Source organism: Ictalurus furcatus, chromosome 17 (genome assembly GCF_023375685.1).
Source record: "Ictalurus furcatus strain D&B chromosome 17, Billie_1.0, whole genome shotgun sequence".
Classification (NCBI taxonomy): Eukaryota; Metazoa; Chordata; class Actinopteri; order Siluriformes; family Ictaluridae; genus Ictalurus; species Ictalurus furcatus.
Window position 1 is genome coordinate 4,910,075 of NC_071271.1, and position 20,000 is coordinate 4,930,074.

The 20,000-nt window shown below is 39.3% G+C and overlaps 1 protein-coding gene across 3 annotated transcripts in view; it reads left to right on the forward strand.

Moving 5' to 3' along the window:
- mecom (MDS1 and EVI1 complex locus) overlaps nt 1-20,000 on the forward strand; it is a 155,161-nt gene that overhangs the window by 106,872 nt on the left and 28,289 nt on the right. For 2 of the 3 annotated variants that reach the window (XM_053647774.1, XM_053647776.1), the window contains exon 3: nt 15,702-15,812. In XM_053647774.1, coding sequence (XP_053503749.1) covers nt 15,702-15,812 — 111 coding nt within the window. Of the gene's footprint in view, nt 1-13,324; nt 13,614-15,701; nt 15,813-20,000 lie in introns of those variants that run through there. The other variant, XM_053647777.1, reaches the window with a different exon arrangement.

Consider the following 20,000-nt stretch of genomic DNA (forward strand, 5'->3'; position numbering starts at 1 on the left):
TAAAATCAAAATTCTGAATTTTCATCAGAATTCACAAACAAACAAAAACCTGAAATTCTAAAATATTTTCAACATTCTCAAATAAAATCTAAAGACTAGATGAAAATCTCAAAAAATCTAATCAAACTCCTCACCATTAACATCATAAACCAGAATGAAGAACATTTATTACACTCACACATTACAGTTCAACATGATTTTATTTTTAATTCTCAACCTTTAATGTATCAAACAACACCCCAATAAAAGATTTACATTTGCATTCCAAAATTAAAATGCTAGTTTTTTTTTAAATTCCAAATGTTTGTATATTTTATATAAATTATAAAACCAGAACAAAATTATTTTCATCAAAATGATTTCAACACAAAAATATCATCATTAAAACAATCCAAACTTTATTATAAAAATCTAAACTAAAAGCATTTTCATCAACATTCCAAGATTTAAGTTCCTAAAAATATAAAAAAAATATCTTGAATGTAGACAAATTAATCTATTATTTTCTTTATGCGATTGATTATTATTATTATTATTATTATTATTATTATTATTATTATTATTACCTATTTCTATATATTTTTACTCATTTTGAGCTTGAAATTGTGATTTAGTATGAGATTGATTAAAAGAACGATCTATAGATAATAAAAAAAATATGTTATGGTTAAAATGAGTAAATCTGTCTAGAACTCTTAATGCTTTTATATTTATTATATCATCTATTCAATTAAAACAATATGCTAATAAATTAAACTTAAATAGCATAACATTTTTCAAGCCAAAATGAAACACATTGTGTGTGTGTGTGTGTGTCTATTCATGCTCATATATATGCTCACAAAATCTATTCATTGCTTAGATTAAGTTACAGGAAACACACACACACACACACACACACACACACACACACACACACACACACAAAACCATATTATACACCAGGTGTCCCCAACCAACACCTCAGGGCTTAGCGCACATGAAATGACACACTATTTCTCCTTTTTGTGTGTGTGTGTGTATGTGTGTGTGTGTGTGTGTGTGTGTGTGATGGCAAATGAGTTTTTTTTTTTCCATCTGAATGAAATGAGAATGGAGATCTAAGCAGTTTTAGCTGCTCACAATGAAGGCAGAAATCAGTCACTTGTGCTGCAACCTTTTACAGAGTTTGCTTTCCAAACACACACACACACACACACGCCATATACACACACACACCATACACACACACACCATATACACACACAAACCGTACACCTTTGACTTGCACCTTATCGAATTGGGCTCTTGATGCTGTGTTTAAGATTTAAGGTGCTGTCAGCGTACTCAACCCAGGTGCTGCTGCAAACATCACCGACATCAAACAAAACAACATCATAAACACCAGTCGCTCACCTGCTCGAATGGAGTCCAGTCTCCACACCGTTTACATCATAAACCTGTGACAAAGGTCCGGTCTTACATCATAAACGTGAGCCGAACTTGTGCCTGGTCCATAAATGTCTTTATTAAGCGGCTTACAGTTTTCTTTTTTTTAATAGTAATCATTTTTAAAAACAGAAAATAAATAAATTACTACTACTACTATTACTATGACTATTACTACTACTATTATTACAACTATTATTACTACTATTACTACTGCTACTATTACTACTACTATTACTACTGCTACTATTACTACTATTACTATTACTACTATTACTACAACTATTATTAGTGCTACTATTACTACTACTACTATTACTACTATTATTACTACTACTACTATTACTACTATTACTACTATTATTACTATTACTACTATTACTATTACTACTATTACTATTACTACTATTACTACAACTATTATTAGTGCTACTATTACTACTACTACTATTACTACTATTATTACTACTACTACTATTACTACGACTATTATTATTACTACTACTACGACTATTACTATTACTACTGTTACTACTACTACTACTACTACTATTACTACTACTACTACAATTAATACTATTATTACTTCTATTACTTCTATTACTACTACTACTATTACCCCTATTACTATGACTATTACTACTACTACTATTACTACTATTACTACTACTATTATTACTACTATTACTATTACCCCATTACTACTACTATTACTACTACTATTATTACTCCTACTACTACTACTACTACTACTACGACGACTATTACTACTACTACTACTACTACTATTACTATGACTATTTCTACTACTACTACTATTATTACTACTATTACTACTACTACTATTACTATGACTATTTCTACTACTACTACTATTATTACTACTATTACTACTACTACTATTACTATGACTATTTCTACTACTACTACTATTATTACTACTATTACTACTACTACTATTACTATGACTATTACTACTACTACTACTATTATTACTACTATTACTACTACTACTATTACTATGACTATTACTACTACTACTACTACTACTTTTACTACGACTATTACTATTACTACTACTTTTACTACGACTATTACTATTACTACTACTTCTACTACTACCATTACTATTATTACATCTACTATTACTACTACTATTACTATTACTACTAGTATTACTATTACTACGACTACTACTACTATTATTACTACTATTACTATTAATACGACTACTACTACTACTACTACTACTACTACTACTATTATTACTACTGTTTCCATTACTACTAATAATAATAATAATAAGAGGAAGAAGAAGAAGAAGAAGAAGAAGAATACAGTTCTTATCAGACTGAGTATAATTACAGATATGCTTTTTGGTTCTCACTGATCTCAATTCCAGTCTAACACTACTACCAAAATGAGTATTAATCCTTCAGCATTAATCAATCAAGGTGCAAGTTAGAACATTTAATTGAGCCATGTTTACACTATGATATGCTATGATACTGCGCTGCTCTATTCTGTAGTTCCTCCACTTGATATTTTCACAGAGCACAGTTTGTAGTCTGCTTTGCTTTGGTGATTAAAATGTGAAATACCTTGAAGTCCCATAGGACAAGGTTTTTTACACATGTATGAGTCTGTTTTAAATATGCCACACCGCAACCCAGATATGCCATCACTTCCTGTTCGGCAACTTCGCCATCAGACTGTTCGCACATCCAGGATGAGCCGTATTGAAAACGCATGAAACAAGTTTGGTTCACAGTCTTGATGCTGTGATCCAAAATCTGTAGGAGGAGAAGCGACCCATGAAGTTCTTGAAGTTCCTTCCTTGAAGTCTTCTACCCATGTACACAGTTTAGTCTGAATATTTCACCCTTCACTGCACTTCCTGTTTGGCAATTTCGCTGATAAATACATTTGTGTGTTTCTAGGCAAACTGTTCTCCATATCAAGAATCAGAGAAATCGGTTTTGTTGTGGTTGGTGTAATGACGATTTGATCCAAATTCCGTGATGATTGGACAAAATTTGTCGAAGAAGAAACTATCCAATATGGCAGAAAATGCAATACGGTGGAAATGAACATGTATTGAAAGAATCTCGTCTGTATGAAGTTACCTTGCAGAGTTATTTTTGTAAATATCCAACTTTACCCTGTTGGGGGCATACACCAATATTTGCTGTGAAGGTAACTGAGACTGGAATAAACTCCATTAAATGCACATAGAACGTTTTAAAGATTGCCATAGACCCAAATGTGGAAGTAGAAGAAGAAAAAGAAGAAGAAGAAGAAGAAGTAAAACATAAATCACACTATGGTAATTATATATGTGTACTTCTTGCTGGAGACCAAAAGGAGACAAAAATATGCCGGTTTTAGCTTGTGGGGACATTTGGCTGGTCCCCACAAGGAAAACTTAGATTTTTCAACAAAAAAACATAGATTTAATTTAAAAAAAAATTAAAAATTAAAAGTCAAAAGGTTTCCTTTTGGTTACTGAGGTTAGGATTAGAGTTAGATTTAGGTGTGGCGCTAATTTACTACGTTAATAACAATGGAAGGTCCTCATAACGATAGTAAGACGTGAATGTGTGTGTGTAAGTGTGTGTGTGTGTGTGTGTAAATGTGTGTGTAATCAGTAGTCGTTTCCTGTCTTTCTCTCCACTCAGATTTTGTTTCACACTCTTTCTACTGAGAGGCTTAAGATGGAGGTCACGCACCGTGTGTGTGTGTGTGTGTGTGTGTGTGTGTGTGTGTGTGCGTGTGAAAACTAAAACTCTCTTAGCACCTGAACAAATTAGCATCAGATGACAGAGATGAAAGTTCCTAGAATCAGTTTCTTTCTTAAAAGAAGATGAGAGGAGATAAGAGAGGAAACCTTCTGAGAAATGGGAATGCACAGACAGATGGATCGAGAAACTGAGAGCATGAGCCTATGAAATATTGGAGCGATCTAGATGTATGGAATGAGAGGTATAGAGAGAGGGAATGATGGAAAGAGAGAGATGGAAAGACAATCTGGTCATAGTCCAGTAGCATTAAATCACCCGACCTCCTGATGCATCGATCCACCTTTACCTGTGAGCACGAATGGAGAACTGCTCTTCGCTTCTCTCTCGCCCTGCTCTCTCTCTCTCTCACACACACACTCTCACACACACTCGTGATTGATCTCTGAATTAGCCTCTCTAACACTGGGCCATAAAAGCTATAAGTGAGACTCATAAAAGCAGATTTATCATGGGCAGAGCCGGAGCTGCGGCCCAAAACGCCGTGACACCTCCATGATTGGGCTGGAATTGAATAAACCTGCACTATTGACGTCCATGTCTGACAAGTCAATCAACTCCCAGCTCACACTCTCTCTCTCTCTCTCTCTCTCTCGCTCTCACACACACACACTCACATTAATATCTAAGAGTACACATATCGTAGTTATGGAAAAATCAGATCCATAATTACAGTGATGCACAAAGCATACACATAAATATTACACTAGTGTGATTTATATGGCACATGGTATCATGTGTAAGGAATAAAACACTTTTTTGCGTTGTTACAGGAAATTAATCAGTGATGAGTGGTGTGGTGTTTGGTGCAGCACAACTTAAACAATGTACTTTTTATCCGGTTTGTATAGTGGGTACAATTAACATCGTGGAACATCCTCGAAAACACGCTAAACACGCTCGCACGGTGGAAAACCCTACGCTGATACTGGAGACTCCTTCCGTAAATGTTAGCTAAACATTTCATACGTTGCTACCGTAGAAACAGTGACATATTGGAACAAGTAACGCTGTCAGAGCTGCTGTTATATGCTACAGTCCGTCCAGGATTATACGATTTCGAGACGGTGGAAACGAATGCGAAATCAAGCGCATCTTTCAAAATCGCAGCGGATTTTCCGCGGATTCGTGACGACATCACACGACACACGTTCTCCGAAAAACCCTCTTCGACTCACATGCGTCAGCTAAAAGGTCTCGTTTACCGACAAAACATCACTGCGAAAGACTGCGTGAAACTTTTTCATGTGAGTTTTCCAAAAAAATAAAATTTAAAAAAAAAGCATTTTTGGCTGCAACAATCACAAAAGAATAAATAAATAAACTCTGTGAAATCCTGTTCGGACCGGTTATAGGAAACGAGTCAACCTTCTGACCAATTAGATTTCAGGATTTAACTAAATAGTGCATGAACACACTCGCTTAATGACATATTTAGGGAAAACATATCGGTGTTTGCGTAGATACTTATGTGTGTGTGTGTGTGTGTGTGTGTGTGTGTGTGTGCAGACCACGCTTCCCCTGTGCCTTGTTAAAGCCGGTTAAATATAAACTGTCCCAACTTAGGACCCCTTTGAAGCCGGTAAAAAGCAGTGAAGCCCTAAATAGGAGTGGCCCCGGACTCTGTGCAGCAGCTTAATTAGTTTGTCTTCTTTCTTGCCCGCCTTTGAAAAGCTGCGTTCGGGTAAGCGCTGTTTGCAATTACGCTCGGGTGTCCGTTTCCCTTTTCTTAAAAGCTCTTGAGATAAAACTCAGTAAACGTAGCTGGAGGGAAAAGAAAAGAAAAAAAAAAAGTAAAGAAAAAAGATCACCGTTAAAAACCACTCATGCCAAAACAAAAAAAAAAAGAAAAGAAAAGAAAATGGAATCAAAGAACACACCGGCCCGTCGTGCAGAGGAAATTGGTGAATAGATTTACGACTCGGCGTCATTATTGCGTCCGAGAAAAGAAATATCAAAGCACGTCGTGGCAGTAACGGCCTTTGATTTAGATCGTCTATAATCCTGCTTGAATTAAAATTCTGTTTTCAATTTTTTTTTTTTTTTCCTCCTAGCAGACGCTGTGAGGGTTTGTGTGAACGGAAAAAAAGAAGGAAAGAACTACGCAACAGATAAATACTTATTAAATAAAATACTAGGAATTGAGTAAATTGTCAGAAATTCTGCATTTAGATATCACTGGTGTGATGATAAGGCAGATCCAGGAACAGCAACCAAGCGATGGAGCAAATTATTACGTTTCATTTTTGATTTTCGACCTCACGTAAGAAATGAACTTCATATATTCTGTAGATACAATTCAAAAAAGACATTTTATTCGTGAATATGACTATTTTTATCATTTGTTCATTTGTTATATATGTGCTCATGATGTTTGACATTCCCCTTTATTTCCCTTATATATTTTAATATATATTTCTATTGGGTTTTTGTTTGTTTGTTTGTTTGTTTTGGTTTCTTGCTTTTCTGACACCATATTAAGCTGCACTGATACCGTCTGCCCCACGCGTCTCGGACTTACCCCCACCCCCTGAACGCTTTACAGCACCCCCTGCTTTGGTGTACGCGTAATTATTAAACACGTAGCGAGTGCTCTAACGACTCGTGCTGCTCCAGAGGAATTTCATTAAGCGCTCTGAAAGAGTCGCCGGATGGAGAGAAGAGATAGAAGAGAAGACGAGAGGAGAGGAGAGGAGAGGAGAGGAGAGGAGGGGTCAATCTCTGGATGTAATGAGGCTACTTTAAAGGGTTTCCAATTGCAAGAAAAGTGAATGAATATGAGCTTGTTTTAGATCAACGCCACTCAGGATCTTAAGTGGTGTGATCCAAAGTCTTTCCTGTGGTACAACAATGCCATTTTAAAGATGATATCAGTGGATGTTTAAGAAGCAATTTGCTCTCACACCAGGGTCCAACAACATGGTCTAATCACCACCCCACCCCCTCTCTCTCTCTCACTCTCTCTCTCTCATACACACACACACACACACGCACAGTGTTAGTGAGATGTAAAGGCAGACTCTCTGTGGGTAGAGATGACTTGTTGAAGTTTCCAGCGTGTCCCGTGGCGTTTTTGGAGACGCGCTCCCCTCCTTTTCCTCTCTGGTTCGCCTAATTTATGCTTTCAAAACGTTACCTTTGACACCGGCGTGGGGTTTTATCGCACCCCGCGGCCCTACACACAGTGTGGCCTGTGTGCGCGAGTTATCCGCAAGGGAAGTGTACCGTTATCGCTGGCTGTAACGTCGCCCGCCCTGCACTGGTACATTCCTCAGCCCTGCTGCTCGTCAGGCTTTCGGTAACCTTTAACGGCGTACTATTCGAACCGTTGTCGATTCAAACGGCTATGTAAAACCGCTTCGTTTATCAGCGCTTCAGTGGCGTTCTGTGTGTGAATGTTTTCCCACTTACAAACGTTTCATTCACGCTGATTTGCCTGGTACTGGTGTTTGTATGTTAATAAATGCTGATTGGACATAAATCTATCTACAGCGTTCATTCAGAGCACAGCTGATTTATATTTAGCCACGCCCACAAAGCTCCATAAAAGGCAAAGAGAGCTGAAAAATGGTGCAAAAACGGTGAAAAATGTTCCAGTAATACAGCTCAGCCACCGCAGCGAGTCCTTTTATACACCGCCATTTCTTTTGCCCTAATAATAAATAATAGCCAGTCTTTTCAATAAGTCTTTAATATGAAACGGAGATATTTTAATAAGAACGTTCATATCAAATTAAATTAGTGATTTAAAAAAAAAAAAATCAAAGTAACAACATCGCCAGTTGTACAATTTGAAGCCGCTTCACATGTTAGTGATTCTCCTTATTCTCAAAATCCGGAGCTCTAGCAGGAAGCGAACATTTTACCGACCTAACCGGAGTCGAATGAATGCTATACTGTATATTTTGTGTAAATGTGAAGGGTTCTACGAAGATGTTTGTTCGTATCCTGTTAGATCAATCAGGACTAATACTGATCGATCGAATAAGAAACTGGAAATGGTTTTGGACAGCATTCATACACTCACACACTAGTTATTATCATAAGTGGGATTATTGGTACTGGTTCTACACGTCTGCTACTGGTACTACAGACCTACTGGCACAATTTCATTCCATTTTCAGCTTTTTAATTGTATTTGTATGGCATTTTTAACAATAGATATCGTCCCAAAGCAGCTATACGGAAATCCAGGTGCAGATTTCGACTCCTAATGAGCGAGCCAGACGATGCGTCTGCAAGGATCCTTGAGAAGAACCGATCTTCTTCAGGGTGATTATAGAGCGTGATTACTTTTCTACGAGTGTAATTCTATACTGTGAAGTCGAACAACGTCGAGTGTGTGTACAGGATGTTCAGTACGAGCAGACTGCGAAGAAGAGTCCTGGCATGAGCACCGGGAGGTCTTTATGATTAACGGTGTAAAAATAATTGAACTCAGGATGTGATTGAAGGTTCGGACCTTCAAGAATATTTCGAATATTTTAATATAGTGATGTACGATGTGTGACGCAGACCCGGGACAGACTTTTTAAGCCAGGGTGAAGACTTTTCTAGCACCTATGTTTTTGTAAGCACCCCCTCACCCCCTCACCACCACCACCTCCTCCACCCCTTCAGGAGTCTTGTCTCGGGTTGAATGGCTCATTGTGCCGGAGGGCTGCTGCGCCATCTTTTCATTCAGAGTGCACGAGTCACATCGCAGTGCTCCTGCTGTCAAAGCAATTAACGTCACAGTGGACGGCACGCACAATCTCTCTCTTTCACTCTTTTACCGCATTTTTAAAAAAAAAAAAACACACACACATAACACAACACCTATAAAGTGACTCTGTGTGTGTTTCGCAAAAACATTCGGTATAATGTATTTGGATGGACTATACAGAGTAACATGATGTACAGTTAGAAATAGTCCTAAATAAGAGTCACGATCATAAACCTAAATTTTGAAAGGAATTCTTATTAAATTTGTAAGGTATGACGTCATCTTGGTGTTGTACTGTACTACAAATTCAGCATGCTGGTAGGTAGTACAGAGTAGGTCTTACATGCGTTTAAATATAGGCCTGTAAGAAAAGACTGGATTGTGTCCTCGCTAATTCATCATTAACTCCAAAAAACTGGAGATTTTATTCGTTCACAAAACACCGGCGAATGTGCGGTACCTCCATCCGTTCCTCTTCCGTTCTCCATTACTCTAAAATGGGACGGAAAGGTCACGGAAAAGATCGTGTATCTCACAAGATGATTGCAGTTCGTACCAAAATCCTTTATTTTTATTTATTTTTTTACTTTTAAGTTGTTGTTTTTTTAAATGTATGTTTCTTTAATTTTGTTAGCACACGCTGATTTGCAGGTTTTTTGTCCATTTTTCTTTGAAACTTTATTCATTTATTAACTTTATTATTATTAATGATGGGAATGTTTTGTTACCTTTGTTGTTGTTGTTGTTGTTGTTGTTGTTGTTCTGTGGAGGTTTTTTAGTCATTTGTAGCCTAGTCGTGTTTTTTTTTTCCATTTAGAAATTTATTAGTTTGTATAACTTATCACAAAGCAGCGTATATAGACTTTTTTTTTTTCAATTAAGAATAACTTTTTAAGGAAGTTTATATAAGTCACTTTGTTGGCACGAGCCAGTGTTTAGGATATTTTTGCCAAGTTGTTTTTCTTAGTCATTTTAGCATTTTTTTCTTCTTCTTTGGAACTTTATTAGTTTATATAACTTAGCCTGAGCCGGTTTGTGGTATATTTCGTTTGGGGCGAGAGGATAAACGCTGTTGATGGCGGGGGCGCGCAGTGAAGGAGCGGGAGCGCGCATAAAGCTGTAATTTACTGCGCGGGGGGCAGCAGAGGGGAAAGCAGGGCCTCTCTCTCTTTCTCTCTCTCTCTCGCTACAGATTAACACGCACTCTACAGGCACACTTCCACAGTTTAGAGGAGGAGAGAAAAAAAAAAGTTATTTACCTTTTTCAACTTTCATTTCCTCTCTTCTAGTTTAATAGTAATAGACGCGCCAGAGCAGAACTTTAGTCTACTTATTAGTCTTCTTATTTTATTTATTTTTATTTTTATTTTATGGCCACACACACACACACACACACACACACGTGCAAGACCTCAAGACATGTACACTTGTAGCCTACAGAGCAGGAGTTATAGTAATGGCAGTAAATATGTGTAATGGTGCAGTGGTGTTTTATTTTGCACTTAAACGCATCTCATGCACTTAAATGAAGCGTGACTTGATTCAAGGCGCGCGTGCAGCAAACTGCGGATTGCTTCCTTCTCCATACGTAAACGCACGCGTGCATGAAATAAGAACCGGGAGGATAGCGTGAATGGTCCAGTCTTCTGAGCAGTACCGAGAAGTGAGCTGGAAGCCTCGGGTCCTGAGCAGGTCTGAAGTTGCTGGAGCTCCTTCATGGCGCGCTGTTCTACAGCTTTAATGCATGCAGCTTTTTCGGGTCGCGCCTACGGGTGGTGTCTCCAGCTAGAGGTCAGGTAGATTCGGGGGCTTGGGAGCGGGTTTTATCTCTCTCTCTCTCTCTCTCTCTCTCTTATAGACCTTCTGAAATTCCCAACTCCCCTTTCCCTTGTTAGGATATGCTGGAATGCGCCTCGAACACAGTGTTTCCATTAAACGCAGCTCAGGGGAGTCGAGGAGAGAGAGAGAGAGAGAGAGAGAGAGAGAGAGAGGGGGGCCACCAGCTCCAAATAAACCAAAAGGGACGAAGACTTCTGTGTGCACGTGCGAAACATTTACAACGTGTCACGTGCGAGTCGTATTGCGTGATGTGCACCGCATGCACCGCGCGCTCACACCGGCAGATCTATTTTGCAATACAACGGTTTAACGCAGTAAATAAAGCACTCGGTAACAAGTTGTACAAACAAAACGCTCTCTATTATTATTATTGCGCGCGCAGGTTTAATGAATTCCTAATAAACTCGGAGTGAGTTCAGTACTTTTGTTATTTAGAAGCGAGCCGTTTTTCTATGAGCAAAAATAAATAAATAAATAAATAAATAAATAAACAAACAAACAAGCAGCTCTCGTGGTCGGTGAAGTAAGTTTGACGGCTTTAATGTGTGCGTAGGAATTGCGCACTGGCGGAAAGTAATAAGCCCGTGCGTCTGACTGACTGGTGCGCGTTCCCGACGCAGGGATATAATAAAGTCTCTCAGCTCGAGTATAAACATCCACGAATTTAACAAATTAAGCCTCCCAGCCTGGTAGGGGATCTCCGGGGATTTCTGCGCGCGGTGTTAAACAACATGTCAAACGGACAACTTTCTCTAAAGAAATGTGCTTCTTTATTCGGCTCACAACGCCATCTACAGACAAACGCGCGTGTCTTACCCCCATGAGTTACCCCCAGCTCGTGCAGAAAAGACATCAGGGGCATCCGAGGTATCGAGATATCTGTGTATTGGCTACCTCTTCCTCCTTTTCATACAAAGAAATACGTATGATAATAATAATAATTATAATTATAATTATAATAATAAAATAATAATAATAATGATGCACTTCATCAGGGTGAGCCAGTCACTTTCCCAGGTTCCTCCTCGTATTTAATACACAATGGATCATAAAACACAATCCCTCACCCTGACAGGGAGAAAATAGAAGCGCTCGTGGCTCGAGCCCTGGCGATTTATGGCTAAATGAAAAAGACTTCCAGTAATGGACGCGTCCAGGAGTGGCAGGAAGTCGATGCGCGGCGGACCGGAAGCGCTGTGGAGTTCTCACAAGGAGCGCCGGTGCATGGGAATCTCTCGCGTTCGTTCGGGGTTTTTTTTTTTTTTTTTTTTTTAACCCCCCCTGTCCTTCCTCCGTTCCTGCCCTGAGATTTCACAAACAATGGACATTATCTGGACGCCGAGTTCAATGCCACAGATAACGGCTAGACACTGTGATTAATCTCCATCAGCGCGTGATACACCGGCACCAAAGAAGTGCTGAGCGCGTAAACTATTTTACTCTCAACATCCATGTCTCTTAGATCTTCCTGATCGTCACTTTACACTGCTGAGTATAAAGTGTGTGTCCCCTTTATTTTGTCAGCCCCACACTCTCTATAGTAAAGGGTACTTTCACCTTAAAGCGAGGATGCAGCGGGTAAAAAGAATTGCGCATTAATGACCAGTGTAAAGGTTGTTGTAAAGGCAACCTTCGCACCTTCACACGGAAAAGATACCCATACATGATAAAGAAAAAAAAAAGCCTACAAAAGATGTTGCTGTTACCATCGCAGTGTCAAGGATAGTACCTTTTATTGGTACCTTTATTTCTAAGAGTGTATGAATTTCCTGCAGAAATGTAAACAGATTACACCAGTTCCTGGAACTTTCTCTCTCTCTCTCTCTCTCTCTCTCTCTCTCTCTCTCTCTCTCTCTCACTCACTCGCTTCTTGTTGCTATTGTGTGTACCAGGCCTTCTCCTTGTAGAGCTCGCGGCAGGTGTAGCTTCTGTTTTCTATATCAAACTGCTTCATATCTCTTTGGCTCTGAATGAACCATCACGCGACACGGTTTGAACATTAATAATAACCAAAAAAATTCACGCATTCAAGCTGAAGTTGAAGTGAAGTGCAAGCAATGAGGTCCCCCCCCCCTTGATGGTTCTGGAGAGAGTTGGACCCTGTAGTACTCTGGCGGAATAGTGCCCCATGGCACGCGCACTGATGCTGATATAGACTTGTGTTGATTAGATATACTGTACGCGTTAACATTTGGTGTAGAAAGTTATGGTTTCGGACGCGGGGGTGAAGGCTGAGGGTCCGACCTGGCTGTGACCCGCCTTGCGCCTCCGAACTTCCGAACTGCGGCTCTGCGTGTGAGACAGTCCTCCCTCCTTCACCCCGCTGTGTCCCTCCCTCCCTCCCTCCCTCCGCCTCAGTGCTCTTCATCCACCCCTCCTTCCTTCGCTCCCTTTCCCTCCCTCCCTCCCTCCCTCCTTCCCTCTCCCCCCGGACCGGACAGCGCGCGGCAGGACGAGACGAGACAGGAGCGAGGATGCGCTTTTAACGAGACACCGCAAGCATCACGTGCAGAAGCGGACAGGACAAACCCGAGGGCACAACAAAAACATAAAGGAGGGGAGGAAAAAAAAGTTTGCATTCTTCGTGCGCCGGAGCTGAAGTTCATTTTTTTTTGTTGTTGTTGGTGGTGTTGTTTAAAAAAAAAAAAAAAAAAAAAAAATCAGAAACTGAAAAAAACCCCGGAACATTTCCTGGACGCACGTGGACGCATGGGACAACAACACAAACCGGGACCCTTCCCGTTATCCTCCTCATCTCTGATTTTCTGAAAGCGTGCTCTCCTTTTTTTTTTGCGTGGGTGTGTGTGCGCGCGCGCGTGTTTTTGTGTGCAGCAGAGCTCACGGTAAGCGTTTTGTGTTTTATGCTCGAGCTCGAGCGCGTGTATCGACTCAAATAATACTCGCTCCGTCCTTCACCTTTGAACTCTCCGAGTTTCATTCCGACCCTCAGAAGCGAACGCAAACGACTCGATGTCGAGTTGCGTCCCACTTGTCGCGCGCGTCGCAAATCTTCTCGGTGCAGCGCTGAATTATTTTATTTCTGTTCCGCTCGGAGCGCGTGCACTGAAGCTTTCTCGCGCTAACTCGATCGGCGTTCCGTAAAACACACTTGTCATGCATGCGTAAAGTTTAAAGTAAAGCAACTTGATAACAAACAGTCAGTACGAGACTCTGATGAAAATACGAAGGCAAAAAGTCGGGGGGTTTTTTTGTAAAAAAAAAAAAAAAAAAAATTGTATTAAAAATATTTTTTACACGGATTATTTTATTTACTAGCTACAAAAAAAAATCGCATCGGATTTCAATCTTCTCAGCCTTTGCACAGAGATATGGCTTTAAATCAATCACAAATATAGAGTCTTCTATTTCAGACCATTTATTAAAGCTGTGTTTAGATGTGTGTTTATATTTTGTGATAAACCCGGCTTTGGGTGTGAATGTGATTATTAGAGTCGCGAGCTCACAGTGCGCTTCATTTAGTTTTAGAGAAAGAGCAGCAGCGCAAATGCACAGGGAGAGACTGCAATAATAATAATAATAATAATAATAATAATAATAATAATAATAATAGAATAAATTAGTAAATAGTCTGCTGCAATATATGGACCTGAAAAACAAACAATTTAACACATCTCGATTTGAAAAAAGTAAACAACAACATCATATGTAAAAGCCGATTTGATATATTTGTGTCTCCTATAGACTATCTAAAGAAATACATTGAGTTTGTTTGTAAAACTTTTTTTTTTTTTCCGGACACGTGTGGATGTAAAGTTTTGGTGAGACAAACACGGAACCGTTTCCGACTTAAAAAACAACAACAACAACAACAACATGATTTAAAAAAAAATAAAATAAAAAAAGAATATAAAAAAGTGAAACGGATAACTGAATGACGTCATGGCGTGGATAAAGAGTTAATAAAGAAGTACAAATTCATCCTAAAAAGTTCAAATTCGCCACCAAAATGCTGAAAACAACTCAACTGCACTTTTACTCTGTTTTCTCTCCTTTAGAAAGAGTTCGAGAGAGGGTGTGTGTGTGTGTGTGTGTGTGTAAGATAAGAAAGCTTCCGTGTCCGCGACTCCACGTTTTTTTTTTTTATTCACCCTGCAAATATGATTTTATTGACATCCGCAAATTTCTTTTTATTTTTATCTGTTAATTATAATTCTTTTAAAAAATAATTTTCGCTAAATGTGGAGTCTGTGATCACACGTTTAAATCATGACTCATGACTGCAGCACATTTATGAAAAGCTTAAAATGCTATTTAATTTAAAATAGTAGTAGTAATAATAATAATAATAATAATAATAATAATAATAATAATAAGACATCATGCATAGCCTGTTTATGAAAAGCATAAATATTGCTTGTTATGATGCAATAACAAATCAAATGAATCAAACTTGCCTTTTAACCTGAATAGGTGTGTGTATATTTTTATTTTCATTTATTTGTTGTTGTTTTTGGTTTTGGTTTTAATCATCTCTCATGCGGTTGATGAGGTCAGGTGGTTGTCCACAGTTATTATGCACTGATGATTGACAGCATGCACTTATTATTGTTTTCTACAAGATTTTTTTTTTTGTCACGATCATAATTTTTGCTTTTGTCGTCATCTTGCACATACATGTGTGTGTTTGTGTTTGCACGTTACAGATGCTGCAATCATATCAGAGTGTGTATTCCTTTTAGTTAAGAGAACTGTGTGTGTGTGTGTGTGAGAGAGAGAGAGAGAGAGAGAGAGAGAGAGATCCCGCTCGGCCCCTTGGGTGGCATGCGGTTTAGGCACTGCTGAGTAACCTGTAAAAGATAAAGATCAAAGAGTGACTCTCTCTCTCTCTCTCTCTCTCTCTCTCTCTCTCTCTCTCTCTCTATCTATCTATTTCCCTATCTCTCTCACCCACTTCTCTTTCTCTTGAACAGAAGGCTGGACTCAATGGCCGTGTGTGTGATAGCACAAGCTGGCTAAGACACGTCCAGATTTCGCCGTCTCCCCACCAGTACAACCTCACAGCTCTTCCGATACATGACCAGGTACGCAGAACACACACACACACACACACACACACACACACACACACACACACACACTACACCTGCATGGCCCGTATAACGCAGTGTATAAAGGCGTTGTTATGATATGACTCGCGCACTCCACATTCTCTCTGTCTCTCTCTCTCTCTCTCTCTCTCTCTCTCTCTTGCAAGTGTGTCTGTTTGCATTTCCCAGTTATTGTATCTTTGCTACAGCATGGAAGACCACAGGCCTGGATCACACACATATACGCACACCCACACACCCTCTCACACACACATACACACACACATACACATACACATGCAGCCTGGCGTGTGGCTCTTTTTAGTTTAACACGCTGAAGAAATGTGAAGAATGAAAGATGGCAAAGATTATTGCCCACCTGGAGGAGAGAGAGAGAGAGAGAGAGAGAGAGAGAGAGAGGACTGAGAAAAAAACATTAACGCTAAATTTATGGTGTTACCTTTTTTTTAACTTGTGGTTTGTTTTGAATCCACTAAAACAATCCTATATAAAGTTGTTAATCTATCTTTTTAAGCGTGCGTCAAAATGCTAAGCAGTTAAGCAGTAACCATAAACCTTAACACACTCTCACCCTCACACCTTTAACCTGACCGCAGTAATACTGCACACATTTCTAAATCCGAATCAAAACACAACATCTGGCTGGATAAGTTTTTCCATAGGTTCCTTTTTATTTAGACAAGCTATGATTGTATATTATTATTATTATTATTATTATTATTATTATTATTATTATTATATACTGTACTTATATTTATATATATATATATAATATGAAACATAAGAACATTGTAGCTCGTATTCTTTCTCTGAACTGAAACAATTCATTACCTGCTCTCCTACTACAGTTTTGTGTTATATGACATAGCTATATATTTCATTTCAAAGCTCACTTCTAACAAGAAAACCTACGAATTTAAATATGATACCTTGATTATATTTTGAAATAAACGATCCTGCACTTATCCGAGACCTATAACCTATAACCTATAACCTGGGCTGTAAATCCATCATTTTAACCATTCTGCAAAAGACGGTGAAATTATTATTATTTTTTTTTTTTAATTATGTTTACAAATTCATCTTAATTACAGAAAAAAAGAAACGGTTTAGAGTTTAGAAGTGGAGTTTGGACGGAAACTCGACTGGTTCAGGTTCAAATGGAGGTTCGTTCCTCTGAACTTCGACACTTTTTGTGATTTCAGTCCATTTAAAACGGATCACGCCGATGACACGAAATGACAACGATGTCATGGTCCGATAAGACAAGAGGAGAATCTGTCGCGACGTTCGGAGAGTGTTACGACTTCTTGCGGTTTCCGTATTTCCCCTCGTCGGTTCCTCGTGTCAGACAGAGCGTTAGACGGAATGAGACAGAAGACGGATAACCACCTCTTCAGGTCGTTTAGCTCGAATCGGGGCGATGATGTTTTGTCATAACACACGGCCACAGCGAGTCCGTGCGGCTTCCGGACACCCTCATGTTTGAAGAAGCGAGGGAAAGAGAGAAAGGAGCGAGACAGGAAAGGAGAGATAGAGTAAGAACACTCGTGCTATTCAGTAGCAGCTTGCAGACCGATAGAACGCATAAAAGATTTCCAAAAATGCCTCTCTTAGGGGATCGTATCTCTTGGGGAATCTTTCCCGAAAGTGGCGCGGCACAAAGATCATTAAGAGACGGTCGAGCGAGCAAGGCTTTGAAGCTTTTTGAGAAACTCGAACCTCCTGCTCTGATTAATCCTCTTTGTTTATGGACAAAGGAGTTATTCTTTAACCTGGTGCGTTTTTTGTTCATGTAGGTTTGTTCATCTTATTGGAGTAAAAAATGTTGCCAGATCTTACAGAATCATATACAACCATATACACTTTTTCCCTCTAATATAACGTAAGGAATAAAACACTTGGAAGCGTGCAGTTATAGGACAATATCCAGTGACGGCGTGATGTGATACGAAGATGCGTTAATGTTACCACGGAAACAATGACGCAATTCCGTCCGAGTTCTGACTTCCGAGTTACTGGCGTTTACGGATAAGTGCTGACACAGGAGACTCATTCCGTAAACGTAATTAAAATGAATTAAACAAATGAAATAAACGTCTCCTTACAGAAAACTTCAACACGTCAACGATTTCAAGTTTTTCTCCGTTAAATAATAACACATTTTTTAGTTCTTTATTATTATTATTATTATTATTATTATTATTACGCTTATGATGTCACAAGTGCCTTTGTAAGTCGTTACTATTGAAATGATAACGAACTAGCGCGTTAACATAAACCTGTCGTATAAATCACAGGACGCGCCGTTTCCAGAGCCGCTGTTGTAGAAAACGAATGAACATTTTCTGACGAATCAGAGTTGAGAATTCATACAGTATAATTTCATATGTGTGGATCATTTTTTTTTTAGCATTAGTTTAAATGGATTTTTGTTTTTGTTGTTTTATTATTCTGTTTTGGGTTGGGGGGTTTTTGTGTGCAGACTGTGGACGTGCTTCTCAGGTTGTCATCGTGAGTGCGTGTGTGCGCCTCCAGAAAATTAATTAGCTGGAGTTAATCAGATCCACGTGTTGAAAAGCTACTGATCTTCGCTTCTGATTAATTAATAAGAGCATTTTGGTGCAACTCTGAAATCAAAGATAAGGCTTTAAAAGGTTGCTGGAGCTTATCAGGGTGTGTGTGTGTGTGTGTGAGTGTAAGAGAGAGAGTCATGGGTGTAGGCCAACAAGAGTGAAGTGTTGTTCGTTTGTGCCGTGCTGAATGAAGAGCTAATGGTTGTGTTTATCAGAACATTGGCAGAGTAACATCCGCTTCACATACACACTTACACAATGGAGCAGAGCTTTGTGTGTGTGTGTGTGTGTGTGTGTGTGTTTCAGCAGGAAAGGGTGAGTGTGGTCTTACCTGCCTAAAAAATGACCTCTCATTAAGGAAAGAATGCAAGAGAGGGAGAAGGGGAGTGTTACACACTCTATGGTTGCTTGCTCCTCAATGTCAAGGTTGTGTGTGTGTGTGTGTGTGTGTGTGTGTGCCGGGGTGTCGGTCTGTATATAATAGTGTGTGTTCGTGTATTTACTCCCGTAATCGTTCAGGGGCAATAAGGTGATGGTAATAAAGACTGAAATGAACTTTGTCACTCTGAGATTTATAAAGGTCACGGACTCCGAGGCATTTCTGCTTATCTGTGTGTTATTCTAAGGCACTGCAATGATGAGTTTAGAGCTTATCAGTCTTATCAGTGCGTGTAATACTACAAACACACACACACACAAACACACAGACTAAAACACACACACACACACACAGTGTTAATAAACATTGTTAGAACACTAAAAGAAATTGTCATAAGTAGCACTAATTGTCATAAGTAGCAGTTTGATGCCAAGTGTATGATTTTCTATGTATTTGGTATTTGTATGGGAGAACACAGAGGTGACATAGAGAAGACACAGAGGTGACACAGAGAGAGCACAGAGTGAATACAGAGAGAACAGAAAGAGAACAGAAAGAGAACACAGAGAAGACACAGAGAGAACACAGAGAGAACAGAGAGAGGACACCAGGAGAACAGAAAGAGAACACAGAGAAGACACAGGGAGAACAGAAAGAGAACACAGAGAAGACACAGAGAGAACACAGAGAGAACAGAGAGAGGACACCAGGAGAACAGAAAGAGAACACAGAGAAGACACAGGGAGAACAGAAAGAGAACACAGAGAAGACACAGAGAGAACACAGAGAGAACAGAGAGAGGACACCAGGAGAACAGAAAGAGAACACAGAGAAGACACAGGGAGAACAGAAAGAGAACACAGAGAGAACAGAGAGAGGACACCGGGAGAACAGAAAGAGAACACAGAGAAGACACAGGGAGAACAGAAAGACAACACAGAGAAGACACAGGGAGAACAGAAAGAGAACACAGAGAAGACACAGGGAGAATAGAAAGAGAACACAGAGAAGACACAGGGAGAACAGAAAGAGAACACAGAGAAGACACAGGGAGAACAGAAAGAGAACACAGAGAAGACACAGGGAGAACAGAAAGAGAACAGAAAGAGAACACAGAGAAGACACAGGGAGAACAGAAAGACAACACAGAGAAGACACAGGGAGAATAGAAAGAGAACACAGAGAAGACACAGGGAGAACAGAAAG